At 42.4% G+C, this 27,915-nt stretch overlaps 1 protein-coding gene across 1 annotated transcript in view; it reads left to right on the forward strand.

Moving 5' to 3' along the window:
• LOC147673664 (cytochrome P450 2B1-like) overlaps window positions 1–27,915 on the forward strand; it is a 151,717-nt gene that overhangs the window by 47,992 nt on the left and 75,810 nt on the right. Inside the window, exons 4-5 of the mRNA XM_086947590.1 lie at window positions 3,019–3,171; window positions 19,123–19,283. Coding sequence (XP_086803716.1) covers window positions 3,019–3,171; window positions 19,123–19,283 — 314 coding nt within the window. The remainder of the gene's footprint in view (window positions 1–3,018; window positions 3,172–19,122; window positions 19,284–27,915) is intronic.

Raw genomic sequence — 27,915 nt, forward strand, 5'->3', positions numbered from 1 at the left:
ATTAGTTGAAAAATAATACTTGAACTCTTGGGAATGATTGTTTCAGAAATTTCCATTCATCCACTCTAAAACCAATCTAATAGCTGGATGCCACATCTCTAATTTATTGGAAATGTTGTTACTGGTTGAGTAAAGTCAAACCCTACTCAAGCAGCAACCATAAACTCTGTCAGGGTGAAACACAAGCAAACCCCAAATTAACCTGTGCTTTACTCTCTGGTAGCTTGGCACAAAGCAGTCAAGCTTAACTGAGAGACAATATGTAAAGTTTTTATGCCACACTTCAAAGAGTAATAAAGTGAACACTGCACAAGAAAAATCCCACTCCAATTTAGAAAAATAGATTAAAATGTAATACATGACTGTAGATCAAAATGATAAAATCCAATCATGTAGAAATGGAGATATGCAAGTCTAACGATGTAAGTAAAAATAGTGCATATAAGCACTAAGCGCCAACTGTGGTTATCTTGTCTTGCTGGACCGGGATAAAGTCACAAGGCCGGGCAGGATACAGGGACCCCGTTAGGCCTGCTGAACGAAGTGCTTTACATTTTGGTTTTCAGAGTGTTGCAAGATCCCACTTTGAGGCTACGTCATGCATCAGCATTTCTGAGGAAGCTGCAGGACAGTGATGCAGAATCCTACATTGTCATTGAGGATGCCGTTGAGGGGATTGCGGTGCAAAGTTCTACGTCGAAGATGCATTGTGCACTGCCTGTTCCGATAAAGCTGCGGAACTGCAACATGGAATCCAGTGTCTACATCAAAAATGCATAGAGAATGGGCTTGCAACACGAAGGCCTGTTTTGAGGATGCATTGCCCCGCGGTTCTCAGGAGTCTGCGGGCTGCAATGCAATGTCCGGTGTCTGGGATGCATGCTGCAAGGAGATGCATTGCGCTTTATCATTTCTGCATACAGGGCCACAGCTGGGCTGATAGAGCATCTTTAGGCCCACTTTCAAGGGCCCAGGACTGGGGTGGCACCACTTGGGGGGGGCGGGGGGGGGGGGGGTGGGGGGGAGGTAGGACTCACAGAAGACAGGATTCAGGTGACGGCTTCAGGGTGGTTGGAACCTTTTCTGTCCCTGAGTCTCTGATCAGGAGGCCAGACAACTAGCCCTTGGAGTCATTCTGGAGGCCCTGGGTTCAATATGCAGGTCCAGTCCTTCTTACTCAGACAACAGGGCACCTGAGAATCAGTCCTTCTGAGACTTCCACAGGTCCAGAGGTGTACTGAAGAATTGGGTCTGTGGGTCCTTTATTTATACCTGGTGCCATCTTTGAAGTAGGAGAAGGTTCCAGAGGTTTCTACCCCCAGAGGTGTTTAGTGTACTGTGAACCCCCAGACAAGCTGGGGCCAGGAAATTCCAGTGTTAAACACTTTGGGCCTAGTTACAAGTCTGGCAGTCTGAGGACCCATGGTAGGGTGGGAGTGGCAATCTGACTGCCCTATTATGACTTGGTCAATCGGACTGTAATTGGCCTGCCGTCTCACATGTGGACTGGCCCTTTTACTTCGGTTGTTACACAGTACGTCTTATTTAGTCTGTAAGCACTATTTTCTTTAATGCATTTCTCCAACTGCATCCACTACATGCTTTCCTGCAACATTCAAGCCTGCCATGCTCGCTTTCACAGGACACCTTCACAAAAAAAATCATTTGTTTGTCAACTTGACAAACAAATGATTTTTTTGGTAAAAGCGCCCCATACCTCACTTTTACTTTCATAGCAGCCACAGACCTTTCTTTAGACATGGCTCGTCTAAAGAAAGGGGCGTGGCCTCTCTTAACGCCAAAGCGCAGCATGGAGCGCTTGTAAACAACAATCGTTTGCAATGCAATAGGACTCACATTTGAGAAACTTTGAACTATTGGTATTGTATATGACAATGCCTTTAATTTATGTGTTGTTTTTTTAAACACATAAATAAAAGAATTTGCCGTTTACAATGCCAACAGCTCCAAATCTCGCAATTGCGAGACCTATTGCATTGAAAATGCTTGTTAAACCAGGAGTCTCTTCCTTGGAGCTGTCATCAGTGAAGTATCATCGCCTTTAGGGACAAAGTAAAAGCAACAACCTAATCCGGTCAAGTGTGCTCACTGCAGGGGTATTTATTTATTTAATTCAGATGTTTATGGGGTGCAACATATAGCAATAGGGCCATCCTCCCGGCAGCTGTCCTCACTGGAGGCACAGAAGCCTGTGACCTTCTGTTACTGCAGTGACCGCCCTCCCTGTAGCCTTCCTTTCAGTGACACTAAAAGATGCCCTCACTGCAGGAGTTTCCCTGAGAGTGACGACACCCAGGTAGCTGCACTGATAACAGCTTGGCAACCGCCACAGGTCTTGAAATATTGCTGGTCCAGTCAATCCCCTTAACTCAGAATCCGCAAAGGTTCCAGATTGATTGGTTAAGTAGGTTTATTCAGGATCAGATGTTAAGATGTAAAGCAGAGCCCCACCAGGAGCAGCCTTCCTGCTGCTCTGCCCATCCACCAACTGACTCAGACACTCTCCAACATTCAACACACCGACATTCTATCACCACAGCCCCACTGGGGTAAACATCGTTTACCACGAAGTTTTAACAACACGGTACCTTTAGCACGCATCCCTTACAACGCAAGTCGTTACCACGACTTGCGCTGGAGGGCACTAAAGGATTACAAATAGTAAATTTACTATCCCAACACCTTCCCTAGGGTCCACGGGGACTGGTGTTAGAATAGTAAATTATACTATTCGAAATCCGCACCCCCAACGCAAGTCGTGGTAACGACTTGCGTTGTAAGGGATGCGTGGTAAAGGGATGCATTGTGACGGTACGCGTTGTACCGTCATACATCCCCCCACTGGCTGAGCAGCAGGTATAACAGACACAGATTAGTATTAGGAAGAACTATATCTAACATGTTTTTATGTAAAAAAAAAAAACACCTCTCAGCCTTTTTGCAACATCCACTAACATATTTATATCATAGTTGAAAGCTATGTTTTTACTGTTTCAGGGATAATCATGGCGCCATATGGACATTCCTGGAAACAACAAAGGAGGTTTACTCTGACCACTCTCCGAAACTTCGGATTGGGGAAGAAAAGCGTTGAAGCACGGATATCCGAGGAAGCAACTCTCCTTATCAGGGAATTTCAGAAGTCAGAGGGTAAGTATAATTCTGACTTTCTTCAGGTGGGGTCCTTGCTGCTGCCTGGGCCACCTCTACTGCTGCTGGGTACTGTTTGCTAGTGATGTGGCTCTGTGCTGTTACTTTATTGGTGATTAAGGCCTCTTGCTCGCGGTGGAAGCCATCTCCAGAGAGGTAGCTTTATTACAAGACCTCCTAACCCTGAAAGTGAAAATGACTCTTCCCATAGAACAGCTCTACCAATAAAAAGAAGCACTTTGCATGGAATGAGTTCTTGAAAATACAATACACTATCATTTGGAATACGAGTTTAAAGTTATGAGCTCTGGGTATAGGGTTAAAGGTATACATTGTAGGAATTTAGAGTATGGAATTAGGAAACAGGGTTAACAGTTTAGGTTTATGTATATTGTAATGGTATTAGAATAAGGTTTAAACTTTAGAGATTTAGGGATTGGACGCAGGGCACAAGTGCTAAAAAAATAAGTGGGAGGACTAACCTAGTTAGGCAGTATGCAAGTAACATCACGGTGCATGGCATCACGGCGTGCGACATCACGGCGCATGACAACACACATGCCATCACAGGAATTAATATCACAAGCCATGACTTTACAGCAAGTGGCACCACAAGAAGTGGCATCATATCAAAGCCCTCCCATATATGTTTAGCAGGTCTATCATGTGTAGGTTTGAGTGCATTGCGAGGATAATAGCACTGGGAGCTATGGAAGAAGATATGTGAATTCTACACCTTACAGTCCCCCAGTTTTATGTAACACATCATGTACATTAATTTACAAACATATATAATTTCTTGTACATGTAATATGCATGTGTTGATCTAAAGCTCTCTGATACCCTGCATTGGGATGAGTAGGGCTATACAAGAACCATTTGTGGTACTTAAAATATTTCAACGCCTTCTCAGGTGTTGCAAGCTCTATATAAAAAATGCAATTTGCTTTGTGTAAATACTGGGAAAGGCCAACACATCTGACATTCTTACAGTGCATGCATATCTCGTAAAAAGATACTGAAGAAAGTGAAAAGCTGCCTCTCTTAAGTATGTGTGAAGTGCTACCAAGGTGTGAGCCTTTGTTTCTCCTCTGCTTCATTTGCATCAGGTGTGAGGCTCCTGACTGCTCCCAGCCAAGAGACTCGAACAAAAGGAGCCTGATGACCCCTCAAATTCGGCCTTTGTTATGGGCCCAGCAGGAGTCTTAAATACAAAAGCCCAGTCCCCGCATGCACGTTGTTGCTTGTTGAAGATAAAAAGGAGACAACGTGCAGATGCTGCTGAAAGTGTCCCATTGTACACCGGGACGAGTTTAGCACATTATTCAGTGGGGCCCAAAATCTTGGCAGGGTGGACGGCGTTCACCCTGTGAAAATAAGGGGTGCACACCGTTCACCCGCAACTACCCCCGACTCGTGCCCTGGTTAGAGGGATTAGGGATTATGTTATGTTATGTTATGTTATTTTATTTGTACCGCGCACAGCTGCCCCAGCAAAGGGGCGTCCTGGCGCTTTGAGAAGGTAAACACAACACAGCATTAAAAGCGGGCAGAAAGGAGAAGAGACACAACAGATGAGCTAAACAAATAAAAAGGTCTTGATAGCCCGTCTAAACTGAAGGAGCTCATCGATGGCCCGGATTTGTGGATTAGTAGTTGAAGGTGTCATATAAATCTCTGTCCACACTGCTTGAGAGTCAGGGAGGTTTTATTGACAAAAGAAAAATGAATGCTCCGTGACTCACAGATTTAGTCGGCTAGGGTGCCCTCCTGTAATAAACGATGGAGGAGACATAATCAAGAAGAACAGTCAACACCTATATTTACCCTCCACTACACACACATTTCTAGTATTGGCCACATGGGAAGATTTCACACAAAGAATATGAGCAGGTATTTGGTTAAAATAATAAGAAGAGGAATTAACAAGTAACAAAAATATATAATCCTTTCAGTTGAGCAAGCTTTTCAATTATTTCATTTATTTATTTTGGGAGCCAAAATGCAAAGAACCACAACATCTGTGACTGACACTTGCTGCGGGCAATATTAGGCTGAGCACAAAAACATGGCTGATGCTGGTTATATTTACGTTTCCACAGGCACACTGCGTCGTGAGGTTTTCATTTGGGTATACGGTAAAGACATTAGGTCTAAAAGTTGGATACGGGCTTATAGGTTGAAAGGTTTGAGTATTGTTTTACAGATTATATTTCATGTATAGGGCTAATGGTTTGGGGTTAAGGCTTTGAGATTGGCGTTAACACTTTAAAGGTTCAGGAGTTAGGGGTATGAGTGAGGGATAAGCAGTATAGAGTTTAAGGGTGATCCAGTGGTAATTTTCACGCTAATGTCTCAATGTAAAACCTCATTTACCTCTATTTACCGCTGTATAGGTGAAAGGACCTTTACCACCATGTATCACCGTCAGGAGACTTTACATAAAAATGAAAATTCAAAATACAATTATTATTTAAGCCAATAAAGAGAGTAGTGAGTATTTTAAAGGGTTTTATTTTCTAGTTAAAAGTTAAAGTTCTCTGGCCATTTATTCATTAGTCAAATATCAATCAGGTTACAGAATTGAAAATAGGAAAAATAGAATTAATACTGAACATATTACAGACTGGATACAAAGCATTCCATAAAGGAAGGGAATGAGGCATCAAATGTCAGTCAGAATTCTTTGAAGAGTTATGCAAGGCTAATCAATAATTACTAATTGGCAAAAATCTTCCATAAAGAGAAATAAATGCATAAGACAAATAAATCTTGTCAAAACTAGTTAGTTAGTCAAAGTATAGACTTGGAGTTTTAGCATCTACATTTAAATCTGTTTTATCAGCTGCACTCTCTGCCCTGGTCTGTTCATCTGAGAGAGGCTGTCCACCCTTCACAAGACCACAGAGGAATGTGATCTGCCTTGCCAAAAATATGACGTGTAAGGACTCTCTGAAAAAATATGAGCAAGAACTCCTACCTCCCTCTGTCTCTCCTCGGACGCAATCTCCTTCCAGGCTACAACCGCGACGTTCACGTACCTAACCCATATTATGTCTATGTCAGATCTGCTTCTTCTCCTCTCCTCCCTCTAAGACTTCTAAGGCTCTAAGGCTGACACGCCTCCTTTGGGGTAATTTTTTATACTCTAATTCTTGGCTGACTATACTAATAATGTTGCAGTTTCAGTAGAAACTTGCACTGTGGTTGGTTAGCATAGATGACATGAGGGTCTCACCATCCTGTTCTCATTGCAAATCTAACCCATACCAGTTCTGACAAAGGAAGCATTAATGCTTAATACAGTCATATGTATCACCATCAACAATTATACATTTTTGAAATATTAAATAGGAAAAATGTATCAGTCCATTTCCTCCTTGCTTTCACATCGCACACAGGAATTACACTTTTCAACAAATACTGGTACATTGGCATGATGACAAGAGTGTACAGTTCACTGTGGCCTTGACCCATGTGTCTTCACTTGAGGCACTTGGCAGTTCATGCAGCTTGCGCAAGCGTCTCTCATTCAGAACAATTCTCAGCCATGCTGGATTCTTAGGCAGCCATTTTATGATGGGCCCAAAACAAAAGAAACACAAAAGAGTATTAATTTATGAAATAAAACCCATTATGTTTACCTCCCCCATACTAGTGCCCTGTATTAGTTATTACCTAGCAAACGCTATTAGTTTAAAGCAGCTTTTATATTAATTGTGCACAACATGCAAAAATGTGCAATGTACAACATAGCATAAATATGCACCAGTGCAAATTTTCAAAGCTCACACAGTTAATACATACTCATAGCAACATGCTCTAATGTTTTAGATAGATTTTCATGCACAATGCGTTTGCCCCACATGTAGTGTTGGTGCATGGTTGGTTAATTAATACACATTATAAGAAGATGTGTTATGAACTGAATATGCACTGTCTACATATGCAACAAATCCAAATTCTCTTAAGACAGGAACAGGGAGTGTAGATTACAAGGAAAAGAAGCTGGGAGGAGAGAACACATTCCATGATTATCTTCAAGGCTAAAAGGGAAACTGCAATCACGAGTTTCTCTACACTGAAAAAAACATATGTTAATTCAGCACAAGTATTTCAGACTGAAAGCATTTTGAGCAGGCCTCATTTCATGCCTTTCACTTTGAATGCACCAAAGTGCCCCTTTTAAAAAGCATTTGATTAGGCCTCATTTCATATTTCATTTGTTTTCACTTGCACCAAAATCTACTTGCCATTTTAAATGCAGTCTGTCTGAAACACAAAACAGAGCGATGTTTAATCTTGATGAAATTTAGCTCTATCAACGGTATAGCGAATAGGGGTTAAGGGTTTGGGGCATATGGGTATAGTTATAGGCTTGTAGGGTGCAAAGGATAAGGGTATAGGGTTAGGGGTTATGATTTGCATGTATATGGTTACGTGTTGGGGTACACTGTTAAGGTTTTTGGGTTATGGGGATTGGATTGGAGAGTAGAGGTCTAACAAAATCCCTACGACTACATTTATTTAGGGACGTAGATGGAAATATCCTTAGATACAGGTGTGTTGATCAGTGTTACAGGTATTTTGGCCTGTGTCCGCTGTACGCTAGCTTTGCATTTGGGTCCCAGGCACTCCTCTTGAGGGAGCAAGTCACATTAGAAGAGCCCCCCCCCCTGCCAATATATGCAAAGTGGTTCACTCTCAAGCCTTTACAAATTCTATTACTTTATATTTAGTTTGTTATTTCGTATATTAGCCTACCAATACAAAAACTTGCTTTTCACAGTACCACTATACTGGATTAATTTCAATGGAAGACCCTTCAATTTTATAGTGCATAAAAACAAATGAAGCTATATCTCAGTAAAAAAAATGGATATGGTACCACCCTCTTAGCTTGTGGTGAGAGTACTCTATTTATTGTTATGAAGAGTCTTACTGGTGGCATGAATACTTTGCTGGTGATGTGGACTCTTTGATACTATTGGGACCTCTTGACTGATGTTGGATACGATTTCTGATGGCAGGGGCTCTTTAACAAATGCAAAAATAACAGTTAATGGACAGAATGGAGAACAATGTCATACATTCACCCCAGTACAGAGATCTGGGCCTAAATCAATCGTTTTTATTGCACTCCACACCACCCCAGTTCAGACATGGCCATATGCAAATCATCCTTGACCCTGTGCCTCATGGGAACAGTCCAGCCCGAACTGCCAAGCCATGTCTTTCCTTGACCGGAATCAAGCATCCTAGGACAGGATTCTGGCTATCAGCCGTCTTCAGCCAGGATAGCTTGACTCCAGTGGTGTAGAGAGCATGAGACTCATGTCTGAGCATACCCCTCCCACTCGGGGTGACTAATGCAAAAATAACAGTTGATGGACAGAATGCAGAACAATGTCATACATTCACCCCAGTACAGAGATCTGGGCCTAAATCCATCATTTTTTTGCAATCCACACCACCCCAGTTCAGACATGGCCTCAGCTGCTTCAATGATCTGTGTGGTAGAAGAGGGTGCTTGGGAGGTTTACCTGAAAGAACTATACCCAGCGGGTAGAGAAATTGAAGAGGAACTGCAGGGGAACTGCAGAGGTCAAGTAGACGATCTAAAACCTGACTTCTCAGTAGAAAATGTACTGAAGACGATAAAGACCCTTAACTTAACAAGAGCTGCTGGTCCAGACAACCTGCCAGCACTGATAATTAAGTCACGAACATCATGGTGGGCGGAATTTTTCTCTAACATGTTTTCAGTAATTCTAAAATCAGGAATAATACCTAGTACTTGGAAGGGTGCGATAATTAGGCCGATCCATAAAAAAGGGGACGTTAATGCACCAAAGAACTATAGATTAATTAATCTACTCGATATTGGAGAGAACATTTTTGCTAAGATAATATTGGGTAGAATAAAGATTTGGGCAGAAGAGAGAGCAATTATCCCAGTGGGACAAGGTGGGTTTAAAGAAGGCCACTCTACAATAGATCACTGCTTCGCCCTATGGGCCCTGGCCCGGAAATCGATAGAACAAAATGGGAAGTTACATTGTTGTTTTGTCAATTTTAGGGCAGCGTTCGACTCTGTGGATCGAAATAAACTTTGGGAAGATATGTCAAAGTATGGATTACCGGTTGGCTTGTTGATGATCTTAAAAGAGCTTCACAGTGGAAACTGGGCCCAGGTAATTAGAGATATGCAGGGGGCACTAACTCACAAGATACTAGTAGGGAACGGACTTAGACAGGGGTGCGTCTTGGCACCCCTGTTATTTTCAATCTTTTTGGCAGATCTCCCCGCTGCCCTTGAAGTAGAAAGAAGTGCAAGCCCAAAAATGAATGGCCATAAAGTCCCTTGCCTTCTTTATGCTGATGACTTAGTGATCATGGATCAAACTGAAATAGGACTTCAAAGGAAATTAACCGCTTTTAAACACGATTGTGATAGGAAAATACTGACTGTAAATAGGGAGAAAACTAAGGTTTTATGTTTTGGGAAGAGTAAGAAGAATTTCAATTGGTTTTTGGGTGATGACAAACTAGAGACAGTTAATGAATATAGCTATTTAGGCCTCTGGTTTGACAGTGCACTAAAATGGCGCACCCATTTGGAGGCTCAAAAGGCAAAAGCATTCTCATCCACTTGTGGGCTAAAAAAGTTTAATTAAGAATATGGAGACATGACACACAAACCAATGATAAAGGCATTTGAAGCAATGATCCCCCCCCAAGTATTGTATGGGGCAGAAGTGTTATACTTGAGCGGTAAACATACGTGGGAACAGGAAGAAGGAAAAATGTTAAAAATGTTATTGTCTTTACCAAATTGTACAATGGTCCGAGCAATCAGAATGGAACTAGGGCTGATTTCCTGGAGTGTACAATCCCAAATGGCCCTAGCAAGATTCTGGAAGCGCCAAGACCCAGGAGTGACACCTAAGGTCTCACAATGGTGTGGAGAGGAAATCCTGACAAGCAATCTTGGCTGGGCAAAGGAGGTGAGAAAGACTCTCCAGAAAGTATCAGGGCGTCTTAAATTGAGTCCTGCCCATAACACCCTGATAGGCCACTTTACAAAGAAAACACTTAGGGAACAAGGCCAGTCGCTCTCAAGGTCACAGGACCTAAATTACATGCAGGAGAAAAAGTCAGTACAGTGGTTAAAGATCTCATGGGTAAATGAAGGCTGGTTCCCTTATCTGGAAATATTGCCTAACCAAGGGTTAGGACATGAAATATTAAGGACCCGGGTTGGGATCAACCCCTGGAACATAGACGGGAAATTAAAATCTGTACTGATTGCTCCAGAAGGTAATTGTAAGTGTGGGCGTGGTATAAGAAACGATATGTTGCACATTTTGCTTGATTGCACATTTGTACAGGATTTAAGGAAATTGTTTTTACGTCCTATATTCCTATCACATAAGACATTTACACGTGCCCATGCGATAGGCTTACTAACAGAGATGCATTCGCTAGAAATTGCAATCGCATTGGGCAAATTCCTGAAGGCCGTAAAAGATTTTGGTAGGGAGATATCGAAGGATGGGCACTGATTTTAAGTTCTTTTAAGCCTTTTATAAAGTTTAAATCTGTCTTTTTATTCTTCCAGATATGTGAAAACTTTGGTAAAATTTGGGTTTAATGAATTGTGTATCAGGAGGTGTTACCCTCTTTTAACCTTCTCTTTTTTTCTTTTTAACAAATATGAATTTTAACTATTTATGACGTAGGAATATTTTGTCTGCTCGTACTTTGTCCGATTCTGTTTGCATTTTGTTTGTATTGTTTAAAAGACTATGGTCTAAATAAACAAGTTTCTCTCTCTCTCTCTCTCAGTTCAGACATGGCCATATGCAAATCAGCCTTGACCCTGTGCCTCATGGGAACAGTCCAGCCTGAACTGCCAAGCCATGTCTTTCCTGGACCGGAATCAAGCATCCTAGGACCGGTTTCTGGCTATCAGCTGTCTTCAGCCAGGATAGCTTGACTCCAGTGGTGTGGAGAGCATGGGACTCACGTCTGAGCATACCCATCCCACTCGGGGTGACAAATGCAAAAATAACAGTTGATGGACAGAATGCAGAACAATGTCATACATTCACCCCAGTACAGAGATCAGGGCCTAAATCCATCGTTTTTTTGCACTCCACACCACCCCAGTTCAGACATGGCCATATGCAAATCAGCCTTGACCCTGTGCCTCATGGGAACAGTCCAGCCCGAACTGCCAAGCCATGTCTTTCCTGGACCGGAATCAAGCATCCTAGGACAGGTTTCTGGCTATCAGCCGTCTTCAGCCAGGATAGCTTGACTCCAGTGGTGTGGAGAGCATGGGACTCACGTCTGAGCATACCCATCCCACTCGGGGTGGCAAATGCAAAAATAACAGTTGATGGACAGAGTGCAGAACAATGTCATACATTCACCCCAGTACAGAGATCTGGGCCTAAATCCATCGTTTTTTTGCACTTCACAACACCCCAGTTCAGACATGGCCATATGCAAATCAGCCTTGACCCTGTGCCTCATGGGAACAGTCCAGCACGAACTGCCAAGGCATGTCTTTCCTGGACCGGAATCAAGCATCCTAGGACCGGTTTCTGGCTATCACCGTCTTCAGCCAGGATAGCTTGACTCCAGTGGTGTGGAGAGCATGGGACTCACGTCTGAGCATACCCATCCCACTCGGGGTGACAAATGCAAAAATAAGAGTTGATGGACAGAATGCAGAACAATGTCATACATTCACCCCAGTACAGAGATCTGGGCCTAAATCCATCGTTTTTTTGCACTCCACATCACCCCAGTTCAGACATGGCCATATGCAAATCAGACTTGACCCTGTGCCTCATGGGAACAGTCCAGCCTGAACTTCCAAGCCATGTCTTTCCTGGACCGGAATCAAGCATCCTAGGACCGGTTTCTGGCTATAGCCGTCTTCATATAAAGACAAGGGGGAGGTAGAGGTAGGAATGATAGAATCAACCTCCTGAACTAGATAAACAAACACTGGGATTCTATCAATTGTGATGTGAATAGTGAATATTTATTACTATTTTTATTTTTATTTTTTAAGTTCATCACTAGGTGATAAAGATGTGTAATGTCAGTCTCAGTTGATGACTAAGACAAGCACTTATGTGTTTTTAAAATACATAAGTCCTTGTCTTAGTCATCAACTGAGACTGACATTACACATCTTTATCACCTAGTGATAAACAAAACAACCTAAAACTAAAAATAAAAATAGTAATAAATATTCACTATTCACATAATAATTGATAGAATCCCAGTGTTTGTTTATCAGCCGTCTTCAACCAGGATAGCTTGACTCCAGTGGTGTGGAGAGCATGGGACTCACATCTGAGCATACCCATCCCACTCGGGTGACAAATGCAAAAATAACAGTTGATGGACAGAATGCAGAACAAAGTCATACATTCACCCCAGTACAGAGATCTGGGCCTACATCCATCGTTTTGTTTGCACTCCACACCACCCCAGTTCAGACATGGCCATATGCAAATCAGCCTTGACCCTGTGCCTCATGGGAACAGTCCAGCCGGAACTGCCAAGCCATGTCTTTCCTGGACCGGAATCAAGCATCCTAGGACCGGTTTCTGGCTATCAGCCGTCTTCAGCCAGGATAGCTTGACTCCAGTGGTGTGGAGAGCATGAGACTCACGTCTGAGCATACCCATCCCACTTGGGGTGACTAATGCAAAAATAACAGTTGATGGACAGAATGCAGAACAATGTCAAACATTCACCCCAGTACAGAGATCTGGGCCTAAATCCATCGTTTTTTTGCACTCCACACCACCCCAGTTCAGACATGACCAAATGCAAATCAGCCTTGACCCTGTGCCTCATGGGAACAGTCCAGCCCGAACGGGGGGCTCTTTAACATACATTCCCATACATTCAAGAGAAACAGTCTAACTGTGCGTTCCACTGTGCAATTTGTGAATTGTATTAAACACTCTTGTTTACCCTTCCACAATGACTCCAGTTGAGGTAAGACCATAATATATGTAGAAAATTACCCCGTTGATAGCAGTCCCTATTGCACCTGTTATAATTGGTCTTATCCATTTTGCTAAGATCTCTTGGCTTTGAAAAGGTCTATGTAGGATCCATAACTAAATTTGTTGGAATCCTTCTCTCATTGCCATGTCTCTTGGAGCTTGTAAGGTCTCCTGTTCTGCATCTTTTAATGTACCTAGGTCTAGCCCCCACCTTCGCCTTTATTTTACCAAGGGAATTGGAGAATTATTAAAAATGTTTCTAAATAAATGGATATTGTTTTTTGGGAGGGAGCTCAGTGTCTTCAATGGGGGCACTTTCTTCTATAATTGCATTCTCAATAATATGGACTCTAAGTGCATACCTAAGTTGCATGTATCTGTATACTTCAATGTCTGCTAGTTTGTAATCTCTCCAAAGTGACTCCAGGGATGCTGGTTCACCTTTGTCCCAAACGTTCCAGAATTTACTAATTCCTATAAGATCCTGCTTAAGGAAACTCAATAGTTTCCCTACTTCTCCAAGCCCATCACCGTACCACAGAGGTGTTTCCCTTTGTAACACTCCCTCCCATCCCAAATTCTTATTTGTCTCTCTCCAAGCTTTTAGTACAAATTGTGCATGCTTAGGGATATTTTTTTAAATTCTATAGAGAGCCTCAGGATATCTCCTAGACCCGGCATCTTTTGGCGTGTTTCGCCCTGTCTTTTTGCTTCTGACCTCCCGGTTTTGTGTCTCTGCGCACTTTCTCACTGCTGTTCAGTGTTAAAGTGCAAGTGCTCCTGTTGTAAATTGTTATTATCGATTGGTGTTTCCATGATTGGCATATTTGATTTATTAAAGTGCACTGAGTGTGACAGGGCCTGTAAATCAAATGCTACTAGTGGGCCTGCAGCACTGATTGTGCCACACATATGAGTAGCCCTGAAAAGGTATCTCAGACCTGCCACTACAGGGTCTGCATGCAGTTTGTAACTGCCATGTCGACGTGGCGAATTCACCCACTTACCAGGTCCTAATCTTCCCTTGTCTTACGCATAAGTCACCCCTAGGGTAGGCCCATGGTACCCCTGCGGGCAGGGTGCTGTGTATGTTAAAGGTAGGAGATGTACTGGTGTGTGTGACATGTCCTGTTGGTGAATTACAGTGTATTTTGTTTTTCACTACTGCAAGGCTATCCGCCCATAGGAAAGAATGGGAGTTTTACACCTTATTAGCATAACTTCCATTCGGACCAGATAGGGACATGGAGTTTAGTATGCATGGACTCAGTGTAAAAATACATCTTTTAGCAAAGATGATTTTTATTTTCTGTGTTTGAAAAATACCACTTTTAGAAAGTAGGTATTTTCTTGCTTAGCCATCTTGTGCTCCTCTACTGGGTTTGTGGATTGACTGTCTGACTTTGTAGTGACAGGGGCTGGGGATGTGCATTCTCTTCAGACAGCCACTGGTGGGGTCGAGGTGTGTCCTGCCTTTCCTGGATGAGTCTGGGCTGGGCTGCATTTAGACTCTTCGCTTACCAGAATCAGTCTGATCAGGTTTAAAAAGTGAGAGAAGGGCAATTTTCTACCTTCATGCCTAGTATACACAGTTTATTAATGTTTTTCCATAGCGTGGTTAATATGCCTGAAATGCATGTTTCCTTGAATTTACATGTCATTCTTTAATATGTGGTTATCATTCCAATCCTTACTTCCTTTGCCTTCTTCCCTTGATGGCAAAAACACTAGGCCCAGATGACATTTCCAATATGCCACTGTAATCTTAGAGAATTTGTCGAATATAGTTTTTTGCTTCTAACAGGAAAATCCTGAAATTTTGCAACTACGCCACATAGAAAATGTTAGTGTGAGGAGCTGTTGTTTGCGTCATTTGTGTTTTCTACGCTAGTTATTTTAGCATAAAATAAATCCTTGCATCCAAAATATACATGAGATGCATTTCTTCCTAAAATATAATGCAAACGTTGGATTTTCATTTAACTTAAATTTTGCAGAGTTTTATATAAGTATGCAAACGCAAATTGCTCACATTTCACACGCCCCTAGTGAAACAGAATATCTCTCCTCCAGCGACAAGGCTGCCTAGACTATACTCCTATATTACACACAGCAACACCCTCTCCATTTATGAATTAACACTTTTAATGCAGCATGGGAGTTTTAATCATCTTGCTGCTACATATTACTTTTACATGTGTCAGTAGTTTCAGTATATATAAGTGTTGTCTTTGTGCAGTAAACTTTACTGCATATAAGAAACTTGTGTATAAATCTTTTTATATGCTTGTGTATGTTATTCATGTACATACCTGTGGTTTCGTACTATTTATGTTCAATATTTTTACTGTTGGACATAGCTTTCAAAGAGTGGGTTAATGTCTGATAATTGTTCTTAAATTTGTGAAACTTCCAATGTGTTTAGAAATAATGTGTAGTAACATCCGGATTGGAGTTTCTAAGTTGCAGTCGAAGAATAAGAGTTAATTAAAGGATATAAGGGTATTGCTGTCTATACCATTTGATAAACTTTCCCTATCTACACTTGCCTTATTAGGGTCCTTTGCTATCTTTTGAGACTAGATTGTACTTGTAACATTTTCTGTAAGCAGTATTGTCTCCAAAAAAGACAAGATTTTCCAATTAAAATGTTCTGTGTGCAAGTGCTGTTTTGTGGTGGAATTGACAATTTGCTATAATCGGGAAATGGCAGGGAAATCTAAATATGCTTTTATTATTTTAAATTACTGCTTCCCTTTCAAAACTTTGTGAGAATTCGAAGATTTTTTAGATAACCGTTCTAACCAAGGTGAAACTCCAAAATAAGTTCTGTCTATATGTTAAAGTCATTAACACCGTTAGGTACAATCCTTATTCAATTTGCACATTCTGGTCAGGCTTTAGATAGCATGTAGCAAACTATGGCCTTGTTTTAGGTGACATTCAGCATTTTGTGGACAAGCATTTGACCACGCGGTCTGCTAAGCATTTGATAGAATTCTGAAATTGTGACTGACTCTTTTATGTAATGTGTTCTACTGAGATGAAGCTTCTCGTGGCATTCAATGTCTTATGATCCCGCGTTTATTTCTATGATGTATCAAATATCCTACGTTTTGAGGATGTTCTGTGACTTGACTTTAAATTTCTGGCAGGATGCATCATCTTGCAAGGCAGCTTTTGGTAATTTTTGGTATTTTTGTTGTCAAGACGTATATTAGATTGTTCAATTTTGTGATTAAACCTTATGTGGAAGGGAGTGTCTTGGGCCCAAGACCCTGATGGCATACAGTGTCTCATGGCTAATCTTCTGGTGGCAATAAGCACCTAATGACCAAGGATTTAGGTTCTTATATGACAGCATGGTCAGTCTTTCTGCTAGCACACATTTCTGTGGCATGCAACAACCTGTTATGGTAGGCTTTTATCTTTAATTGTTGCTAAGTATGCTCTGCCACAAATGGGGGCATTAACATTTACATTCACATTCAGGATATGTTTAAGCTAAATGAGGAAGTACTATTAACTTATTCAATCACATTCACACAAAAAGAACGCACTGCCGTCAGGGATCATGGGATGGTGCAATATTATAAAAATGATTATGGGCGTGATTTAGTTTGACTGCCCACCCTATTTAGAGTGTTCAGTCAAATGGCAAGTTTTCACTGTCCGTAACCATCGGCTAAAACCCTGATGTAAAGAACAGTGAAAACAGCAAAATGACCCTCAAGCGTGAAGGATTAATTGATTTTGTTTTTAAATATATATTCGCAAACACAAAATCCCACTTAGGTATTTTGTTTTTGAAAATAAAAAGAACATTAAAATTTGACGGACAGCACCGTCATGTTGGCGGAGCTGTCCATCAAACTTTAAATGCATTAACAGGAACAGCAGTAATGTGAATGCAAGAAATGTCAGCTGGGCGAGCAGACATCTCTAAATTTGGCGTGCGGAGTACCTTCTCCAAAGTGGGAGTAGGGTAATCAGCCATGGAATCGGTATATACGCTGTCCGCCAAACTAAATCAGGCCCTATGTTACTAAAACTCTTGTTCCGATTTCATACACTTCCACTCCTTATGCCAATAACTTATTTTCTATAGTTGAGTCCTCTTTGTTTCATTTCTTCTGGTAGTTCTGGTAGAAACCAAGCAGTGCTCTTAGTCTTTTGCTGCTCCACTTGCATACTGTAGTATGGAGGTATTCTATTTTGCTAAATTCTATTATTGGGTTGCATTTTTTGCTAGATCTTGACAATTATGTACAATTACTAAATATCTCTTGAGATTATTGTGAATTATACTCACTGTTTTCATTTATCCATCATACTTTAAAGAACCCGGTTCCAGACTTTAACTGTATATGTACTTATCTGGTTGCAATCAGTTGAAGGTTTCAGTGCCCAAGGCTCACTAGAGGTACCATTTTTTGGCTTAATCCATCTTTACCAAATTGTTTTCATGATACATTTTTTCATTAGTGATCCAACTACTTTACAATACCTAAGACAATTGTATGATGGCTCAGTTTTCCACTCTTTCACATTGCTATCCTTGTTATATCCAATCTCTACTTTAGGGTTCTTCACGGATATAAAGATAGTTGAGTATTTTCCTCAAATCTCGCATTCTAACATGAACCTGCCACAATTCACCTTTGCTGACCTTGTTACCTTAATTTGCAAAAGTATTATTGTCCGGGTATATCATTCATTGCTGGAGGAACAGCTTGATAATTTGCAGCACCTGATGAAAAGATGGGTGGTCAGACTAGGTGAAATGAGTGCTGAAGATGAAGTACCTAAAAGTATAATTCTAGTGCACATAATTGTCACTGTTTCACATCTCAAGACCCATCACTTCAAATGTATTCAAGATATACATATATATACTATTCCGCTAAAGGAGTCGTACATGGCTTTGTCGCAATGATTCTGATTTTGGTTCCTCACAACAGCTGCTCATCTGACTCATTTATTGATAACATAAAGATCCTGGTTTTTGGACTCATGTGTTCCAGGAGCTCTGTAAATTGCTCACATGTTCTCACTATCCATCTGCAAAGCAGATATTACTTGGCTTTTCACTATAATTCCCACTAAATGTTTGGAATTGTAGCAGTGACTGATGTGATGGGAACACTCTCTATTGCAAGATTATGACTAGAGAGTAACCTCCGCTTACGTATGAATGATGGAAGCAGTTCATAGACCTTTCTAGATTAGAGATGGGTATCATACAGAATAATGTTGAAAGTCCACAATTGAAATGTAGTTTGGATCAGATTGCTTTGTGAATGCAAACATTGATATCTTGAGTAGGCTGTATTTATGAACTCTCGCGCCATTCCATAATTACTATCCTTCATTTTTTGCACTTCAAGAAATGTGCTTTAGAAACAGAGCTAAGTTAAGAAAATGTGTTTTGTTTATTTATGTCATATAGTCATGGTGTTTGCTGCTATTACAAAGTATATTGACCTTTTGTATATTTACTGCAACAACGTTTAACAAAACGAAATAAATAAAATGGAAGGAAAAATCTTGTGCCCAAGGTTAAATCAGCTTGCATTGTCTGCTGTTTGTTTTGTACCTAACAGCATTTGGTGGCATTCAGTATCTAAAGGGCTAGCTCCTTGAGGGGTGCAGTGCCTTTGTAATATTATCATTCAGTTAGTCAGGTTGTGACTAACAGTCAGGCTTGAGAAACACAAAACTGCTTCAGACAATCAAATCATTTGCACACCCCTCGAAGCCTGTGAAAGTCAAAAGGAGCACTGGTTTATGGGCATTAAATGCTCCATCAGCATGCTGTACCTCCAAGAGTTAGCAATGTGAACTCTTGTGTAAGGTAGTGTCTCTTTAAGTTCCCAGTTCAGTAACTTATTTTTCTGTCATTTGTATGCAGGTCTGCCATTTGATCCTCATTTCAAAATAATCAATGCTGTCTCAAACATAATCTGCTCACTCGTGTTTGGGAATCGGTTTGAGTACAGTGATGCCAAATTCCAAGATCTTCTTCACCTGATCACAAGTAACATTCATCTTGCTGGGGGGTTGGCAGCGCAGGTAAGGTTGGTTCAGTACATGTGGTTTTTTCTTCCTTTTAAATACTTATGTTGTAAATTGTAGTCATAAGATATACTCAAAATCAACTACCTCTGTTATGTTACATATTGTACTGTAGTAATCTGTACAACTGCTGAGTTACAGTATTTATATATTTTTAAGTCTCGCGAAAGACAGCACCTATGCGCTATAGCTTGCAAGAGATATTGTGTACAAGTAAGGGGCTTAGTGAGCGCCAATTGCTTACCATTCATTGGCTTCATTGTCGCTCTTAGTTGCGGTTTCCTAATTGGCCAGAATGTGCTGGCTTCACTTCCTCTTCTTTTTTGTGGCGCATTGACCAAGTACTGATTGTTTCATCTTGATTAGTGCCCTCATGCTGTGATTGAGGTACTCTTTTTTTATTTTCTTCTTCCTTGTTGTCCACGCTGCTTCTTGTTTCTTCTTTCTCGTTATCCGTGTTGTTTTTTCTTCCTCGTTGTCCGTGTTGCTGCTGCTGCTTTCTGATGGGATTGTAGTTTTTGTGCTGTCATCATCCAAGTTTTTCCCATCTGAACTCCCTGCTCTCCGTCATAAGTTCCTACAGTTATAACCCACACACCACATGGGCAGGGTCTGTGAGAATGTAAATCTTCCATTCAATTTCCTTTTTTATTAAACCTATCTACAGTCACTGGAAAAAAGATTAAAGTGAAGTTATGTTTCTTTTCTCAGGATTGACATTTTTTTTCATTATAAAAATGAATACCCTTAAAAAGAATAAATTTTTTTGTGAGATTTTGATTACGATACAGAAGCTAACAAACTGTGGCAAAGCCTATATGATTTGACTATGCAAGAGGGGGGAACAGCATTTACAACGCAACTTTTACAACAAAGTACCTTTACGACGCAACCATTACAACGCAAGTCATTACAACGACTTGCGCTGGGGGTCGCTCTAGGATAGGGAATAGTTTTAATTTACTATCCAACACCTTCCCTAATATCCACGGGGACTGAAGTTGGAATAGTAAATTAAACTATTCACTATCCAGCGCCTCCCAACGCAAGTCGTTGTAACGACTTGCATTGTAAAAGTTGCGTCGTAAAGGCATGCATTGTAAAAGCATGCGTTGTAACGACGTACATCCAGCAAGAGGTATTGGCCTTGTCAATGTGTTTTAATCATGTTATACAGCTGCACAGCTGACATACAACATGGCTTAAAGTAAAGAAAATTAAAAGCACTATGGCGACGGTCTGCATTTTCTCTTAATGTTGCTTTAAAAAAAAACTTTTAACCATGCTGTACAATCAATGTTTGTTTTGCCAGGGGGCAAATGGGTGGAGGGGAACAAGTGGTTAAAATTCAGTAAGTATCTGCACACACCCTGTACGCCCACAATTTGTCACACATCAGACCAAGTTAACGCGTGCATCCACATGCTTCATATATGAGTTTTTTCAATATACTGCATGTAACAATACCTTTTTTTCTATTTTGATATGCTACAGGGACTAGGATTTCTCCAGGTTTGGCTATATCTTGCATAAAAATTTACCAGAAATGGTTTTATCAGGGAATTTTCGGGTGTTAGATGCAACCAGAAGCACACAACTTCTTCTATTCTGACCACTTTTGCATTCCAAAAGGGTTGAATGATTCTATAGGATCAAATGATGTGAAAGACATTTCCGTAGAGCAACAGAGACAGGATGGACTTGGGGCTCACTGCATTCACCATAAGCTGTGTTGATTCAGATAGATTCTATGTAAAATTTAAGAAGTATTAAATGATATTGGGTAGACACCCAAATCTCCGCCAGCCATTTGAGCAAACCTCCATTCCTCCTCACTTAATTCGGCGAGGTCCCTTTCCCTATCCTCTCCTAGTTTGCAAAATTAGTCATGGGTAATTATAATGACTGACTTATGTAATGCTGATATTCTACCTGTGATGTAGTGAGTTTGGTGTACAGGGCATTACGTTTATGAATGTCAATATCGGACAATAGGTATGGAAAGATTGTATGACATAATTGCAAAGACCAAAAAAACTGGATATGCAGAAGACAAAATTCTTGCTTTTGGTCTTTGAGGGATTTAATTCATTTATCCTAATTATGGGTCCTAAGTGTGACATACCCAAGCGATTCAACCCTTGGAAGCCATTGAGTGTATTTATCTGTGTTAGATTTGCACCAAGCCAAAGTAAGGTTTGGCCCGTTATCTTACCAGTCCAATTAGTCTGCTTTGGAGAAGCATACCATATGTTTTTTACTGTTTTAGTTGCTGGTGAAATTTCTTGTGGAGGGTAGTTCCATATAAGTATTACATTGGGAGTTTGCCTTCCATAGATCATAGTTCAGTGCAGTATGCTGGGTCATCAATTGGGCAATAGATCCAATCATGAAGTATACTTAAAAGTGTTACTTTATAGTATGATATGTGGTCTACCATACCCAGTCCACTGTCATGCTGATTGTTAGCATTTAATATATACTTCTCCTGAGGGATCACCCTGCCATACGATGCCTCTTAGACATTCAATCATGGTTGTAAAAATATCTGTTGGTAGTCAATTGCAATAATTTCAAAGTATATAAAATATTTTTGGTAAAAGGATAATTTTAATTAGGGCGACTCTTCTATGTAGCAAATCTGGGGGTTTAGATCAGCGCTTTGTGTCCCTATCAATGGGGTCCAGCAGTAGACTTATATTATCAGCTCTTGTTGCTTTTTTTTTATATGTAGTCTAATATATTTAAGGCCATGGTACCCCACCACAAAGCCTTTGTGAGCAACCCACATATTTTCTTCAACTGTGTAGTTCACGCAGTGTAACCTTTAGTCTAATTTTTCTTTAAGCCAATGTACTCACCAAACATATCCAATATTTGATTTACCTTGGATCTTGAGTATTCAGGTCTTTTGAGGTATCATGAGAGGTCTTCTGTATGAAGAGACACATCTGTAATACTATTGGTCCATCCAAAACTGGGACGGTATAGATCTAGCCGAAGTAGCAGTGCTCCTTGTTCTAATGCAAGAGCAAACAAAGAATAGAGGTGACAACAGGCATCCCTGGAACTTTCCAAAATAGAGCTCTAATGGTTCAGACTGCATCCCTCCAATTCTTAGTCTTTACCTCAGTGTACTACATAGTAGTTTAGAGAAATCTATGAACATTGGTCCAAATCTCAATCGTCCTGGAATTGATAGATCCCGGACAAACAATTGAAAGCTTTTTGAAAGTTTATCAAAAACAGAGAAAATGGATTTGATGTTTTATAGGACTTATAAATGTACTTTTTTCTGAACCGGATATGTGAAGATTGGTTGTAGAAACAGTTGACTAATATTTTGGCACATATTGCAGTTGATTAGAGATATGTATGTGTACGATATACTTTGGTCTGGGGCTGATCAGACGTTGGAGGCACACAATGTGGGATTCTTCTATATCTAAAGACAATCTTCCCTCCTCTTTTGCCTTTAAAAACATGGCATGTAGCGCTATATTGAGGGTACTTCATAGACATGTAAAGAATTCAATGAGGATCCAATTGAAGCTCTGTTATTTCTCAGTCACAAGTTGGCCAATGGCACTGGCAATCCTCCTCTATTTTCAGTGATTCCATCTAAGGTTTTGCTTTGGTCCGGTGTAAGTGTTTGGAGGCGATTTTTGTAGGGGAGAAGCATATAGTTTGATGTAAATGTAGGGTTACTCGATAGTTTTCTCAAAGGAAATGTATGTACTGCACGTGATGTGGACATACATATATTTGTCTCTTCACTTCTGATACATGTAATATGTTGGGATTTTTCCTCTCTTCGGCTCATCCAGTGTAATATCTTCACAGTTTTGTTACAATGCTCGTACTGTTGTGTGAGGCCATCCATAGCTTTCTAGCCTCATCCATTTGTATTTGTTGGGATTTAATTTGACTTGTATAAACTTCACCTGCAATACTGAGAGAGCCCAATTTTATAATACTAAGGGCCCGATGTAGGTAATTAGTATTTACCGATTCGTAAATACCGAATTTTACCGATTCGGTATTTACAAATCGGTAAATGCTATGTAGGTATTTTTACCGAATTATTTAACAAATCTGTAACATTCGGTAATTACCGAATCAGTATTTACCGATTCGGTAATTGCCATTGATTCCTACGGGCCTTGAGGCCCACAGGAACCAATGGCAATTACCGAATCAGTAAATACCGATTCGGTAAAATTACCGAATTGACAAGGGGGACCGGGTGTCACTTTGACACACTGTTGCACCCCTGATTCAGGCTTGTGTGCCATGTGACACACAATAAATAACCAAAGAGATTCTATCAATAAGAAAAAAAGTGAGTTATTTGTTTATTTGTTTTTTAAGTGAAAGCTCTGTGTCTAATAGTGTGGCTCTCTTCGAAGATTGTCGAAGGAGAGCACTATGTGCTTTTAAAATACCCCTCGCACACTCTGAATCCCATAGTGTCATGCTTCATCATAGGGGTCTTCCCGTCCCTCTACTGGGCGGGGCGTGCTACAAACTACGCGGGAGCACTGAAAGGTGACAATTGGCTATGTGTGGTGTGGTGGTAGGGGTGAGAGGTGAGGGTGGTGACTTACTAAGGTGTGGTGATAGTCCTAAAAGGTTAAAAATTCCCTGGCTAGTAGAAAAAAACTATTTATTCACTTCTCTGGCTGGGAACAGTAAAAAAGGGGATTAAAAAGCAGTAAAACAGAATATGTTTAACTACTTGGTCGACATGACATGTTTCATAATCAGACCCCTACTGCTTATTCATCAGGACCTATGGTGATCCCTACCAATAATACTCAATTCTAAGTATAGAGATGTATGCCTAAAGTCCTATTCATGGAGGCAAAAATCAGCCTCCAAGAAATGCTTCTGGGCTTGAGTGGGCCCCTGGCGAAGCTTTTTGAAAAAAGGGTTGACCTTATCCGGTCCCTGTGGAAATAAAAAGAAAAGGGAAAGAAAAACAAAAATGCAGTCGATATTTGTTGCAAAAGCACACAGAAAAATGTCAGGCACATTATAAATCAATTCAACCTAAACGTATTTTCCACAATGTGGCATGGTGTTTGCTGATAATAATATGATGGCCTCGTGCTTATTGCAGGCAAAGAAAGAAAGGTACTGTTGACACAACTTCTTATTTATAATCATTAATTTAGAGAGCGTAATATCCCCCCATGAGCTCACACATACGAACACTGCACAAACTGTAAGACAAACACACACAAAATGTCTCAATGTCCCAAAAGCAGGGGCTGACAAATGTCTCCCTGGCCGAACTCTGACTGATAACTTAAAAGAAGAACAACGTTTCTGAGCCGGGTTCGTTTGTGAAAAGAACGGACTGTAAATACATAGTGCCAGATTACACATGAACACAAATGACATATACATACACTTTTTGTAAATGATGTTTTCCCCATGAGTCTGCGTCTTAGGGTTTTCAAAACGCCGGTTTACTGTGGTAAAATAAACGTAGGGATTAACTGGGCTGCATGTTCGTCAGACGCGACCCATTAAAAGCGTGTAATCAGGTATATTTAGGTTTAAAGTATTTTATTGAAGCAGGGTAAAGAAGGAAACAACAGGGCAAGAAAAGAAAAAACCACAGGTGCTCCACAATAAATGCATACAGTATATTAGATACATCAAAGCAGTTCAGTTCCTGCCATAGGCTCCTTCCGGCATGGATACACAGCTCGTGCGCCTGTGGTTAAGGACAAATAAAAAAAAGAGAAAGAAGGGGGGGGGAGGAGGGGGGGAGGGAAGAGGAGGGAAGGGGAGGAGGGAAGGGGGGGAATGGGGAAACAACCCTGCTCCACAACCTACCCAACCTACAAAGCCCCCCAACTACCACACCCCAACCCACCCCCTGTACTGTGCCAATGACCTCCAGCTCTCCCCTCATAGCGACCCTCCGGTCGACTCCGCTACTCAACGCCAACTCCGACCAATCAAACAGGCGGATCCGGTGGCGGTGTCAGTCGTAGCAACCTTAGATACCTGGGGCAGGTGATCTCCCTGAACTCAGAACACAACAAGCTATGGAAAGGCGCCCACAGCTCCTCAAAAGCATCTGTATCCCCCAGTGCTACCAAAGACATCTTTTCCATGCCAAGGACATGCCACAATCTATGCAGCCAGCCGACAACAGTGGGAAGTGTGGTGGAGCGCCAGTGTATGAGAATGTTTTGCACCGCTGACCCTAAGGCTATCGCAATCTGTCTGCCCCTTCTAGACCTGAGAGGATACATCAACCCATTCGGCAACCCCAGCAGGACATAGGCAGGGAACCGTGACAGCTCTATCTCAAAACATTTGTCCACCTCACCAAGAACCTCCTCCGAATAAGAAGCCAAAAGGGGACAATCCCACAGTATGTGTGTAAGCGTGCCAGTTTGGCCACAGTTACGCCAGCACGTCCCCGGGATTGACCTGTCCATCTCATGTAATTTCTCAGGAGTGCGGTACCAGTAGGTCGAAATTTTAGTGAAGGTCTCCGTGAGCCCCATGTGATAGGCCGAGTGGCGTGAGCGGTAGGAGATGTGGTCCCATTCTGTGTGGCTCAACACTCGTCCGAGCTCCCATTCCCAGCGCTCCCTACCGGGGTTGTGAATGTAAAAGGGGGGGGGGGCTGCAGCATCTTGTACAAATCGGAGATAAGTTTAGCATCCGACGTGCGAGTGATTAACCAGCGCTCGTACACCGTGATCTCCCGATCCGCCGATTCGCGCACTTGGGGTTGTAGTGCCCAGTGGCGCGCCTGCATATACCTCATGCGCTCCGTCTCAGGGAAGCTGTATTCCCGCCGTAAGTCCTGAAAGGGGATGACACCCTCGGGGCCATACAGGTGATGCAAAGTGCAACAGCGGGCCGCCCGCCAGCGGTCGTAAGCACCAGGCTCCAGTCCCGGACCGAAGTCTGGATTGCCAGTTAACGGCGTGAAGGGGGAGGGGAAGGTAGTAAATTCATGCTTAATGGCCACCGAGTCCCACACACGAAGTGGGACACGTGTCACAAAAGATGCGTAGAGGTTGGGGGGCCGGTGTGACCTCCTCAAGAACGGCACCTCCTGTAGCGTTCTGCCTGCTACCGCCTGGTCCTGGAACAGCCAGTGCTTGTGCGACTCCCACCGGCTCCATTCCACCAGGTAGCGAAGTTGGGTGGCCTGGAAGTATTTCCGTAAATCTGGTATCCCTAGCCCCCCAGATTCGGGCGCCAGCGTAGCAATGTTCCTCTTAATCCGTGGTCTACGGCCCTGCCACACAAACCGCGCAATGGCCGATTGAGTCTCTGCAAGCCACCCTGTCGGAGGCTGGAGCGGCAACGCCCTAAACAGGTACAGCACCTGAGGCAGGAGGGTCATCTTTACTGCGGCCACCCTACCGAGCAGCGACAACGTGCCCTTGTCCCACCGGCCCAATTCCTCTCTGATTTTGGAGCTCAAAGCCGCATAATTGGCCGTGACCATCGCCGGGAGGGAGGGCGCCAACAGGATCCCTAAATACGGAATTTGGTCCCTGGACCAGCTCAGAGGATAAAGTCTCTGCAGTTCCGCCCTGGTGGCGCCGGTGAGCGAAATGTCGAGGGCAGCTGATTTCCCAAGGTTCACCTTGAAGCCCGCCACCGCGGCGAAGAGGTCTAATTCAGCAATGCAAGCCGGCAGCGACCTCCGTGGGTCATCGAGCATCAAAATGACGTCATCTGCATATAGGCTGATCGCGTGGGAAAATGCGCCCATCTTGACCCCGACAATGTCGGGGTTCTGCCGAACCCTTTGAGCAAACGGCTCCATATAAAGAGCAAAGAGCAATGGGGACAGAGGGCATCCCTGTCGCGTGCCCCTCTCTATGGGGAAGGGCCCCCATTCACTCGGACCACCGCAGACGGGAACCGGTAACAGTTGAAGATTAAGTACCGAAACTTCTCGCCTATCCAGAACTTGCCCAAGACCTTCTCCAGGTAGGGCCAGTGCACCCGGTCAAATGCCTTCTCCGCATCTATGGAAAGGAGCTTTCTTTCCCCGGGGATCCTGGAGGCCTTCTCAAGAATATGAGTCACCCTCTTTGTGTTGTCCACTGTCTGCCTACCAGGTACAAAGCCCGCCTGATCCGGGTCGACCATGCCCGGGAGATGAAGTGCCAAGCGTGCTGCCAATATGCTGGTGTACACTTTCAAGTCCGTGTTCAGCAACGAGATAGGGCGATAAGACCCACAGGCAGTCCTGTCCTTGCCCGGTTTTGGGATCACGGAGACCGTGGCTTGCAGGAATTCAGGGGGAATGGCACCCGGTTCCGCGAACGTGTTGAAAAGGCGGGTCAACAGAGGCGCCAGCTCCTGACAAAAGGTTTTATAAAACAGAGGGATGAAGCCATCCGGGCCCGGGGCCTTGCCCGGCCTGAGCCGGGAGATCGCTGTGACCACCTCCTCGATACGGATCTCCCGTTCCAGGTACTGGGCCTGTTCCGGCGTCAACGAAGGGAGCTGCACCGACTCCAGGTAGTCCGTCTCTGTCTGAGCAGAAGGGACCTCACCGGTGTAGAGATCTGCATAAAAAGTACGGAAAACATCCGCTATTTGCTCATCCTCCGTGACCGGGCGCCCGGCCGGG

Source organism: Lissotriton vulgaris, chromosome 12, assembly GCF_964263255.1.
Source record: "Lissotriton vulgaris chromosome 12, aLisVul1.2, whole genome shotgun sequence".
Taxonomy (NCBI): Eukaryota; Metazoa; Chordata; class Amphibia; order Caudata; family Salamandridae; genus Lissotriton; species Lissotriton vulgaris.